Genomic DNA, 12,085 nt, shown 5'->3' with positions numbered 1-12,085 from the left:
TAACTCTTTTTTATAGTGTTCAAATAGTTGTAGGGGATGGGATGGTTGGAAGCTAGAGTGCTTGTGGTGGATTCCACGCATTGGCCTTATTAGCCTTTCATCTTCATCATTGTTTTGTATGAGTCTGAGATGCTTTGTACATCTGTAGGGTTCACATATCCATCAGTTAGCTCCTAGCACCTTCAGGAAGCCTTGGGGGTGAGTCTTGGTGTGTTGGGCAGTAAGAAATTGATTAACGAAGTAGAGTGAGATCACATAAGCTATCCAACAAGACTGGAGTGATCTCAAAAACCACTTATTCTTGAGAGTTTCTGTAGCTAACTGGAATTGTACCCTAGATATAAATATGAGTATTGGATAGATAACCTAGAGTTTACCTGTTGGTGTACGGAGAATTTTCGTAGTTATCAGGAATTGTACCCAAAACACACGCATGAACATTGGATAGTTCACTTAGAGATCCACCTGTTAGTGAAAATTCGGGATTAAACTGAGTTTTCTAGACTAAGTTATCAGCCTAGGAAGCTTGGGTGGTTAATTGTTTAGGAACCATCTTTCAAATAATTGTATGCATGGATAGATGACATGCAACAAGTTTTGAAAAGTACCATTCAATTCAGCTAAATCTAGTTCTACACCATCCTTTTTCTTAATTGTGACTTCTCCTAGAACCCCTTGGAGCACTTCTGGAGCAGTTTCAATTAACCCACGAGTTTCCTCTCGCAGACTCGACCTTTTCTTGCTGGTGTGTGATTTCATTTTAAGCCTCCAAGGGCACTTCTTGCACTTGAACCTTGAAGTGACATGCTGGTTCTGACTTCTACAGCCAACTATTTACTTTCATCTGATCTGTGGTTTCAACTCGAGCTGTGTAGAGCCTTTTCTGGCTGCAACGTTTGCCTACATGCCTTCGAGCAGAAGAGTTGCCAAGAACAATGGGAGAAAATAACCATGTAGAGAATTTGATTCCACTTGCATTAAAGATTAAACCAAAGAAAGGATGGTGGTTGTTAGAGACATGCTTGCTTTTAGAAAGAAGAGGGATTGGTTCAGATGGATAACCAAATCCATGACTATTATCAAACAAACTTAACACTTCCGGACCACCAAGAAATGGAGATCTTGAAATGGTGCAAACAGCTAGGTAAGAGGGCTTGTGCACCAAGTAGCTGAAGTGCCCTTTCCGAAAAGCAAGGAATAACACCAGCCAAGTAAGGGGTAAGACTAGCCAAGCAAGTGACTAAAACAAGGGCACCAGAGGTTGAAGCCATTGCAGATGAGGGCAAGGAAGAGAATACAGCTCACGTGCTTTTGAAATAAGGGATAAGCCAACCTTGTGTTTGTTTGATTTGTGTTTGACACACAAGAACTAGCATCTTTGCTTGGCATAACAGATGACTTGTAACATGGTACTAATGGTACCGCAGCATTTAACCATCAATCACCACTCTTTCTCCCGTTGTTGGCAAGCAGTGTGTCCATATGCAGGCTTGCTTGAAGCACTAACTTCTCCAACAGTAGGCAGGACACTGCTCCCTCCCAAAACAGATTAGAGATACCCATTCTTTCAGCCTACATCTAGCTGCCTCCATGAGAGGTACATGGGATTGTTGGTGACAGCTGATGACTTGAAGTGCAGGACCCCTCCCAAGCCTATTCTGAAGAAGACGAGAGAACATATCTCGAAGGACCTGACTGGCACCACCTAGAGTGACAGACCATGGCGTAGGCCCTGAGGGAAACCCTTGCAGAAATCTGGTTTGTGCAAGCGGCCTCTGTGGCATCTGCAACCCCCCATCTAAGCCCCTCCTGCCAGGTCTGCATCGATCTTCTCAATCCTACACTGTACTCCTCTCATATGCGCCAGTACATGTAAATGCTTCTCTTGATAATGCAGAAGACAGAATAAAGTGGGTATATCCCACTGTGCCCAGCTGATATGCTTCCTCTCAAGCGTGAAACTCTCCTGTCATGGACCTCTGCGTGCTAGATAAGGGGTGCTGTATCTCCTCCCTCCATTGCATGAGGGCGGAGCCATTCGTGTCAGGTGCATCTGTGTGAGAAGCCACTGTGAAGGCTGCCAGTGCCCGCCTGTCCTGAGTAGCCCCTGAGCAAAAGCCTCTGAGTAGTCTCTGCTAGAGCAGAAGCTTCCAGGGCTTTTAGTTTTTAGTAAGACTACATACGATATGTATATTGCCTTTCACAAGGATGCATGGGATAATGCAGTGCATAGTTTTTTATGGGCAGGTTCATGACACTAGGGCCAGAGTTGTTGAGAAGATAGTGATCTTGCCTCACGTAGAGGGAGATGTAGGATCAAAAAGATGCAAATTCAAGCTCTCTTGGGCAAGCTACCTGAGCTTTCCCTCCCATGCTAAGTAGCTCCTGCTAGAGTAGGAGCTTCCAGGGCTTTTAGTTTTTAGTAAGACTGCATATGATAAGCTTGCCCAAGAGGGCTTGAATTTGCATCTTTGGGTCATTGATCCTACATCTCCCTCCGTGTGAAGTAAGATCACTCTCTTCTCAGCAACTTTGGCCCTAGTGTCATGAGCCTGCCCATAAAAAATTATGCACCGAGCTATCCCATGCATCTTTTATGAAAGGCAATATATCAGGCCATTTCTGGAAGGACCTGGTTGACCACCAAAGAATCCTTGTTAGGGAGCTTCATAGAGCTCCATTATAGGAGCTTACTGTGCACACACTTGAGGATGGGGGCAATCCTCTACTTTGCGGAGACAGCAATCCCATCATGGCACCCAAGATATCTCGCAGTTTGTCCAGGTATCCAACGAAGTCCACGGGTCTCCCCCATGAAAGAGTATCCTCTGTGGTTGTGAAAAACCATTGGCCAACAATACACATCTGATAAAGATAGCAAATTATTGCCAATAGTGGACCCGACAATTTATGAAGTAAACACATCGGAATTGTAAGATAGAAAGCAATGACCCAAAGCATCATAACAAACAAAATGAGAGTAGAGAGTAGCTCACACAAACACCTATGCAGAAGATTGAGATAAGTTGTAGGACCCCTTAATCATCTTCACGAGACAACCAATGCTCAATCGATGTTGGAGCAGCTACACAGTCCAATCAAGAGACCTTAAATGAAGGAGGAGCCAAACAACTCGTGAACTCCACAGTCTTCAAAAGCAGCAAGTGGGAGAAGCCACGTTAGACCACCACGAATCGTTTCAACTCCTGATCACTCCAGAAGGCCAAGAGTGCCTGTAAAGAAGCATCGACGTACCGTAAAGCCAATCACATGAACAACCATCCTGATTTGATGCATGGAGATCTGCAACATGTTGATATAGGTGCATGGCCAATGATGACCTTACCCAAGATTATTAACACGACCCTTTGAGGTTCACAAATCCCCAACTATCGCCCCTGAAATGAGAAGGGGTACAAACACAATTGGCAAAAGGCCATGTCACAGACACCACAGAAAAATGGACTACCACATAGGGCCAAGTCCAAAAAGTCATGCTACAGAGAGCCGGACTACAAAATATGGGAAAAATTATTCAAACTGGGAAGAACTTGCCAACTACAATAGACGAACACTTTAATCTCATCCCTCCTAACCTTATCTTGTGTGTACCAAAACAGAAAACACCCACATTCATGATGAAACAAATAACGTCACCACCACGAGAGCACATGAATGATGAGGTGCTAACGTTTAATTGCTGTAAAAGATACTTTCTAAAACAATTGGCGCATACTGTTCAAAAGTCATTAATTGCAGGGACAGGTTTAGAAGATAGAAAAAGAAGGTGTAGATGAGAGGGGCATCAGTTGCCTAAAAGTACTGCATTTGTAGCCTTAGCTCTAAACTTCTTTTCAGCAATTTGAGTGTCTTCTACATACTCACACTTTTAGTTAAGTTCACCACGTTGTGTGACCTTATAAGGCTAGGTTTGTTGATTGCATTTAGCTATGCTCTCCCGTACATATTCACTCATCAATATGGTTGTTGCCCCTTTTAATCTGGTTGAGGATAGGGTCTTTGTTGCAGAATTGTGGTGGCTCAAGTAGTGTTTGGCTTCAGTGGGATGATAAAAGAATAAACAATAGAGACTCCGCGGGTCTTTAGAAACCCAGTATAGCTGCTTATGCTTGGGCACTGATGATGACATAAGTGTTGCCTTGCTTGCTAAGTATGCCTTCCTTTTGTTTTTCATAATAGTTTTTGTTTTCCTCTTTTTTTCTTCTCTTTCATTCTCTCTTTTATTTTCTGTGTAGATTTTTTATCTTTAGAACAACAAAAAATTCTAAATTTGTATGATTGGACTTATTCTAGTCTTACAAAGGTATATATCTTTTATCAGTACTTGCTTTCCAATAATATCTATTCGCACAAGACTAGATAGCACTGGTTCATCTAGAAAGTTGGAAGGGATGCTTTACATTTTGGCATTCTATGTTTATTTAAAATTTTTTGTGTTTCCCCACTAAAACATGACCTTTTACATGTAGAATTAAACCGGTTTTGTTTTGTTTTGCAAAGTAATAAACATTATTCTCTACCGTGCTTATGTTGAGAGCTTTGGTATATAGTGTCTTCATACTTTCCCTTACTTTTTGTTATGCATGCGATTGCAGTTACATTTTGAAACAGACGAGAGCTATCATCTTTATGTACCTGCTGATACAAGTGTTGAAGATGCATATCTTGAGGTGATTATAAAATTTCTGTACTCTATGCTTAAGATAAAAATGATCTCTTGATGTTTGAAAAAGCTGGATGTAATTCATTGTATTCTTTTGTTAGTGTAATGTATTAACCTCCAACACTTGGGAAAATATTATATGATCTCAATCATGGAAGGTTTAGATGGATGGGCTGGTGCCTTTACTGGTGCTCCAACATGATGACTACTCTCAATCAACACTCATGTGGAGCTCCAAATTGAACACAGTGATGTTCCTCTCAACATTTTTTGAGTTGAGCTTTACGCTCTAGCCAAGGTAGCATGACCTCGGAAGAATCAGTCGACATTTCCCTTAAAGGATCTATCTCTGTAATTTATGTGTTTGCGCTTCATGTAAATGATCGGGAGGGATTTAATGTCAAGGTCCTAGGTGAGGGTTGATAGCACCAGACTAGGTGGATCTAAGGCTAAGGGCCTAATGCAAGAAATGTGCCTAGGGGCAAAGGAATTAACGCATCCCAGGAGAGGGGTGAAATGTTGCATTAGGAAGGCCCTATATGGATGACATGTGGCATCTAGATCCATCTAGGGAGATGGGGCTTGCTGAAGTTAGTGAGAGAAGGAGATGGTATTCATGTATGTTTTTTTTGGAATTCTCTGATGTGTTCTCACGCTTCAGCAAGATTTGGCTGGGTGGAATAACTCGGTGCTTCTCCCGTGATTTTCTGTAGGAATTAGAGAAAGTGGGTAACATTTGGTATCAGAGCCTAGAGATCGACGAGAAGGGAAGTAGCGCACTTTGGTATTTATCATTTACGTGAGGCGCTGATTAACGTGAGGTTTTGCGACTATTCTTCACTATGATCAAGCTTCCACACACAATTTCCCTTGGATGGAGCCGCGACGTGGTGCCAGAGAGCAAAATAATTGTTGAAATGAGCGTTTGGACGCGACGCGATTCCCAAAAGAAATGAACGGAAGGCGAAGGATTGTCACAGCCACCCGTCGAATCTTTGGTTTCGAAGATCGATTAACGAAAACCTTAGCAGAAAAGGGGCCACGGGTGAGGAACGTAACGTAACATTGAGTTGCAGAGAGCGAGTCTCGGGCGATCCTGGCAAGAGAGCGGGATAGCGGAGTAGGAAGCGATGATAAAGTCTTGTTCGACGGACAATGGACGATCGGTGTAGGTGAGGCGTAGAGTTCGACGCAGAGATTATAACGTTGAAGGAGCCTATCGTCGCAGTAAATTAGCAAAGTCACAAAGCGAGGCTTCCAGGCGTACCAGAAATCAGGAACACTTACACCCATCGCCATGGTAAAGGATGCGATGGTTAAATCAAAGAGAGGAGCTTGAGGAAGAGCGTTGAAAATTCCGCTACGAAATGTGCTGTAGAAGGATACATGGCAGCAATCAGCTGAGATGGGAAACTTTAATTAAATGAGCTTCGCCGGCACACGTTCCAGCTAAGCTTTACAGTTTGCAGTAGATTGACAGACCGAATATACAACAGGGCAGAGTCTTTTTTTTGCGAGCTTCAAGGATATCCAGGGGGCATCTTTTTCCCTTTAGGATATATATATTTCAAGTTTTCAATTTGCAGTAGTTTGTTCCTGTACAGGAAGGGATTTTGAAGTGCTGTACTTTTGGAGTTTCGCATAAGAGGAGAAGAAAGAAATTTATTGGAAAAAAAAAAAAAAACCTTTTTTTTATTTCCCTTTCCAACAAATGGAAGCAGAAGGACAGAATTCAAGGATGACAGAATTCAAGGATGAATCCTAGTGAGTCTAGAGTACAATCTACCCAACAAATGTCACATCAGGCAGCACCTACATTGATTGGTAGGATTTCAATATTAGAGGATGCTTTACAGCAGATTATGAACCAGCAACTTCAAGTAAATGCTGGTCAAAATGAGATTAGGGAGATGGTGCAAGCTTTGTCGGCTAGACCGTCTAGGATTGATAAGGGCAAAGCTCTAGCAGAGCCAGAGCCTAGTGTACATTCCTTAGAGCGCGCAAGGGTCAAAGTGCCTAATATCGCTAATTATAGACCGGAGAAGTACGCTGGTCGGATGATCGAGCGCAGCTCTGATGTGATCGAGGTTTGGTTGCACAAGTGGGAAGAAGCCTTCGCCATTTGTGAGATTAGATCCGATCTAAAGAGAATCCGCGAGGCCACACACTTGTTTATTGAGGCAGCGGATAGATGGTGGATAAAGCAACAGAGAGGATCAAGTTGCTCCAACCACCTGGGAAGGGTTCAAAACTGAATTCAAGAAACACTTTCTTCCACCTGAAGAATCCCAAGCTTGGGATGCTTATAGAAATCTTCGTCAGAGGAGTCTGTCAGTGGCGGAGTACACTGACAAATTCAGGGAATGTGTTATGAAAATAACAGACCCTCTCCCTATGTCGGTTCAGTTAAAAGACTATATCTATGGACTGAACGACAAGATCAAAATGGAAGTTCGGGCTAAATATGTGACTACACTAGATGAATCTATAGCAGTAGCCCTGAACTATGAGGATGCCAGAGGCAGATCTGGTGGATTTGTGCAGGCAGGGACTCAGTATGAGCACCCGAGGAAAGGGGGATTTCAGAGGAAATGGGTTTCAAAGACAAGTGTCTCGCAGCCAAGTGGCCAACCCAAGCAGGTGAAGCCGGTTGAGGGACCAGTAAAAACAAGTACCACCGTTGGGGTGAAAAGGAAAATAACTCCAATGGCAGCCCGGGCTTGGTCAAAGTCCTCGTTGACCCCTGAACAAAAAGAGAAAGCTAGAAAAGAAGGATTGTGCTTCGGCTGCCTTCAGCGACATCAGTGGAAGGATTGTCCACTGAATAAAGATCGTCGCACGGCTAATATGATAATATCTGAATGCAACGTAGAAATGCAGGAGAGTCCCAGTGCGGAACATATGCAGATGCAACTGGCGGGACCTTCTCAGAGGTTAGTACCTTGTTTGTTATGTGTATCTGTTGCTAAGTTAGTGACGAGTGCACCTGATAACATCCTATCTAAGCCCGCAGCAACGGGGTATACGGCCTTTAATGATACGGAGTTAATTAAAATGAAAGGGCAAGTGGCCAGTCATGATGTCATTGTGTTGTTTGACTCAGCGTCAACTCACAATGTGATTAACTCCAAGCTCGTGAAGAGGCTGAAATTAAAGACAAGTCCATCTGACTATGCGTATACAGTCAGGATGGCAGATGGAAGTTCAACTGAAGTATTGGACCAAAGGGTTACCCAGTTGGAGCTTCGGATCCAGGACTATGCTGAGAAGCTTGATTTTGAAATGACCAAGCTTGCTCATGCAGATATAGCCCTGGGAATGGCGTGGCATTCTAGGAAGAATCCAGCCATTGATTGGAAAAAGCACGTATATCAATTCAAGATGAATGATGTGCTTTATGTTTTGCGAGGTGAAAAAGATATACCTCAGGGACCATTGGTTTCCGTGATGGAAATCAGAAAGGCTCAAGTAGAGTTTTTATACCTTTGCACAGCATCGGTAGAGTCGGTGGATGATTCTTCGACTAGCACTGATGTTACGCAAAGTGGTGAGATGGCCAAGCTGGCTAATCTTATAACAGAGGAGTTCTCTGAATGTTTTAGGGATGAACTACCTTATGGGTTACCTCCAGAGCGGAAAGTTCAGCATAAGATTGAACTGATCCCGGGGGCAGAACCTGTAAATAGACCTCCCTATAGGATGAGTTTTGCTGAAGAAGCGGAGGTGCGCTCACCTTTTGCTTCACCAGTGATATTAAAGAGGAAAAAGGATGATACGTTTCGTCTCTGTATAGATTACAGAGCATTGAATAATATCACTGTTAAGCACAGGTATCCGATGGCTCGGATTGATGATTTGCTAGATGCATTATATGGAGCCGTGATTTTCAGCAAGATAGATCTTAAGTGCGGCTATCATCAGATCCGGATTAGAGCCGAGGATGTGCATAAAACCGCTTTCAGGAGCAGGTTTGGTCATTATGAGTTTTTGGTAATGCCCTTCGGACTTACCAATGCTCCAGCGACCTTTGTCATGCTTATGAACGATTTACTACGTCCGTATATCGGAAAGTTCGTAGTACATTTTATTGACGATATCTTGATATTCAGTAAAAGTGTTACTGAGCATCGTGAACACTTAAGGATAGTGTTCAGTACTTTGAGGAAAGCCAGTCTTTATGTGAATAAAAAGAAAACTATACTGTGTATGGTTAGGCTTGAGTACTTAGGGTTCATAATTACTCCACAGGGGGTAGAAATGGATCCGAAGAAAGTGGCCGCGATACTGACTTGGCCAATCCCTCAGAGTCTGACCGCGTTGCGATCATTCTTGGGATTTGTCCAGTTTTATAGAAGGCATATCAAAGGATATTCCGAAATAGTATCGCCATTGACTGATCTGACCTCAGATAAAGTACCTTTTATTTGGGGACAGAATCAACAGGAAAGTTTTAACACCATAAAACAAGCTGTGATCACAGGACCGGTGTTAAAAATAGTTGATCCCCAGAAACCGTTGTTCCTAGAAACCGATGCAAGTGGCATTGCGGTAGGAGCAGTCCTCCTTCAAGAGGGAAGGCCAGTAGCCTTTGAAAGCAAGAAGCTTTCTCCCTCTCAAAGGAATTGGCCAACTCATGAATTGGAGTTGTATGCTGTTATCCATGCTTTGAAAACATGGAGGCATTATCTGTATGGTTCAGAGTTTTATGTGGATGTGGATCATGATACTTTGAAACATTTCTGTAAACAGCCTGACTTGAGGGGCCGCCAAGCTAGGTGGGCAGAGCTCATGCAGGAATTTAATCTAACGATTCGGTACCGAAGAGGAAAAGACAATAAGGTAGCTGATGCGTTGTCTCGCATTATGCACAACCTGAGTTTCACGGTATTAGAGAGTGCTCTAATGACCGAGATCAGAGAAACTCAGAAGGTGGACGAGTTTGTCCAGAGCTTATGGCCTAAGGCTCATGTGTTAAAACCCGGGGAAAATAAAAAGGATGACCTGGCATCCAGAAAAGGCCAAACTTATGCAAGATATACCATAAGGGATGGTATGCTAGTTAGAAATGGCAAGGTTGTAGTACCTGGTCAGAATGATCTCAGGCAGAGAGTCATTCGACAATGCCATGATAGCCCGTGTGCGGGACATCCAGGTGTCGAGAAGACATATGATCTCGTGAAGCGAGATTTCTTTTGGCCAAAGATGAAAAAGCATATTCATGAATATGTGACACGGTGTTTCTCGTGTCAGGTAAGTAAGGCCGAGCGGGTGAAGCCACCCGGACTTTTACAGCCCTTGGAAATGCCACTAAGTAAGTGGGAGAGCATTTCCATGGACTTTATTGTAGGGTTACCTGCAACACAAGGAGGGTATAATTCTATCCTTGTGGTGGTTGATCGTCTAACCAAGATGGCTCACTTCATTCCGACTAGAGAGTCTATTAGTGCCCCGCAAGTAGCGGATTTGTTTATTAGACATATATTTCGTCTGCATGGATTGCCTAGATCCATAGTGTCAGACAGAGATGTCAGGTTTACCGATCACTTTTGGACAGCGGTATTTGAGACACTAAGGACTGAGTTGGGAATGAGCAGTGGGGATCATCCTGAGACGGATGGTCAGACGGAGAGAGTCAACCAGACTTTAGAGGATATGCTGAGGGCATATGTGTCATTGAGGCAACATACATGGGACAAGTGGTTGCCATTGTTGGAGTTTGCCTACAATGATAGGAAACATTCATCTACTGGGTTCAGTCCGTTTGAGCTGAACTATGGTTATAGGCCAGCCAATCCAACTATAGTTGGAGTACCTCAGAAAGTGCCTAGTGCCGCGAACTTTGTAGTTCAGATGCGGGAGATGCTAGCACTTGCGAGAGCTAATATCCGCCAAGCTATGGACAGAGCCAAGGTGTATGCGGATGAAAATCGGTCTATAAGAGTATTTGAAGAAGGAGAAAAAGTTTTTCTCAGAATTCCTTCGCACTCGAAGTTGTTGACTTCAGGAGAGTGTGCTAAGTTATCACCTCGATACTGTGGGCCGTGGTTAATTCTAAAGAGAATAGGTAGTGTAGCCTATAAATTAGAATTACCACAGGGGTGTAAGGTGCGCCCGGTTTTTCATGTTTCGCGCTTAAAGAAATTTTTGCATACAGGTGACTCACTAATCGAAGGTGTGGTTTTGTTTCAGGAGATAGAGGATATTGCAAGGCGCAAACCAACAAAGATCCTGGACCGAGGAACAATGCAGATACGAAATCGGAAGATACCCACGGTGTTGGTTGCATGGCATGGTCAGCCTCTATCGGAAGCTACCTGGGAATCCGTATACCAGTTACGGAGAGCATTCCCAGATTTCATCATCGAGGACGCTGATGTCTGAAGAGGGAAGGAATGTTACGCTCTAGCCGAGGTAGCATGACCTCGGAAGAATCAGTCGACATTTCCCTTAAAGGATCTATCTCTGTAATTTATGTGTTTGCACTTCATGTAAATGATCGGGAGGGATTTAATGTCAAGGTCCTAGGTGAGGGTTGATAGCACCAGACTAGGTGGATCTAAGGCTAAGGGCCTAATGCAAGAAATGTGCCTAGGGGCAAAGGAATTAACGCATCCCAGGAGAGGGGTGAAATGTTGCATTAGGAAGGCCCTATATGGATGACATGTGGCATCTAGATCCATCTAGGGAGATGGGGCTTGCTGAAGTTAGTGAGAGAAGGAGATGGTATTCATGTATGTTTTTTTTGGAATTCTCTGATGTGTTCTCACGCTTCAGCAGGATTTGGCTGGGTGGAATAACTCGGTGCTTCTCCTGTGATTTTCCGTAGGAATTAGAGAAAGTGGGTAACAATATTGCTTTTAGAGGATCAAACTCAAGCATTATTTTGATTGTTGGTTACGCTGCAATTTATACCAATTTCAATATACAAGGATTAAGTGATATCATAGGAACCTTCAAAGGTCTAAATTATAATTATGGAGTGGCTCCAGTCATGAATGAATGATACGGACAAAAAGTTGTTATATCTAGAACTGTTATGAATACTTCAAAATTATAAAAGCAAGATTTGCTCTGAAACCTGTTTTGAATCCTGCCTAGGTGAAAAACTATGTTACTATACTTTTGTGGGTACTTTGTGATCATGTGTGATGTTTTTTTATGCTACTTATGTTTTAAAAAAATAGTGTTATGAGTCTACCTTAAGCTCAAGAGAGGGAATCCTAAAAAAATCTATCTAGATCAAGTTGTGAATTTTCTGCCAAAACATCAAAGGGACACTTTTATGTCCTATTTTGCTTCAAAACTAGTGTTGAACACATGGTTTGTGTAGCAATGCAAGAAGTGAATATGGTTGTATGTAGAGTATTGTGTTTCTGTCTTGTGCAGAACCATTGTCCACAC

The 12,085-nt window shown here is 43.0% G+C and overlaps 2 protein-coding genes across 3 annotated transcripts in view; one reads left to right on the top strand and one right to left on the bottom strand.

Moving 5' to 3' along the window:
- The window catches only part of LOC147888807 (beta-hexosaminidase 1-like), a 231,326-nt gene that overhangs the window by 2,470 nt on the left and 216,771 nt on the right, over positions 1-12,085 (top strand). For both annotated transcript variants that reach the window (XM_087392236.1, XM_087392235.1), the window contains exon 2: positions 4,617-4,691. In XM_087392236.1, the coding sequence (XP_087248362.1) occupies positions 4,617-4,691 (75 nt within the window). The remainder of the gene's footprint in view (positions 1-4,616; positions 4,692-12,085) is intronic.
- LOC147888811 (actin-depolymerizing factor-like) overlaps positions 1-12,085 on the bottom strand; it is a 122,507-nt gene that overhangs the window by 86,693 nt on the left and 23,729 nt on the right. The gene's annotated exons all lie outside the window — the stretch shown is intronic.

This window comes from Dipteris shenzhenensis, chromosome 21 (genome assembly GCF_047967505.1).
Source record: "Dipteris shenzhenensis isolate YYH24624 ecotype China chromosome 21, Dip_SZ_1.0, whole genome shotgun sequence".
Classification (NCBI taxonomy): Eukaryota; Viridiplantae; Streptophyta; class Polypodiopsida; order Gleicheniales; family Dipteridaceae; genus Dipteris; species Dipteris shenzhenensis.
The sequence above is the reverse complement of the archived record's forward strand: the minus strand, read 5'-3'. Positions and strand labels throughout refer to the sequence as shown.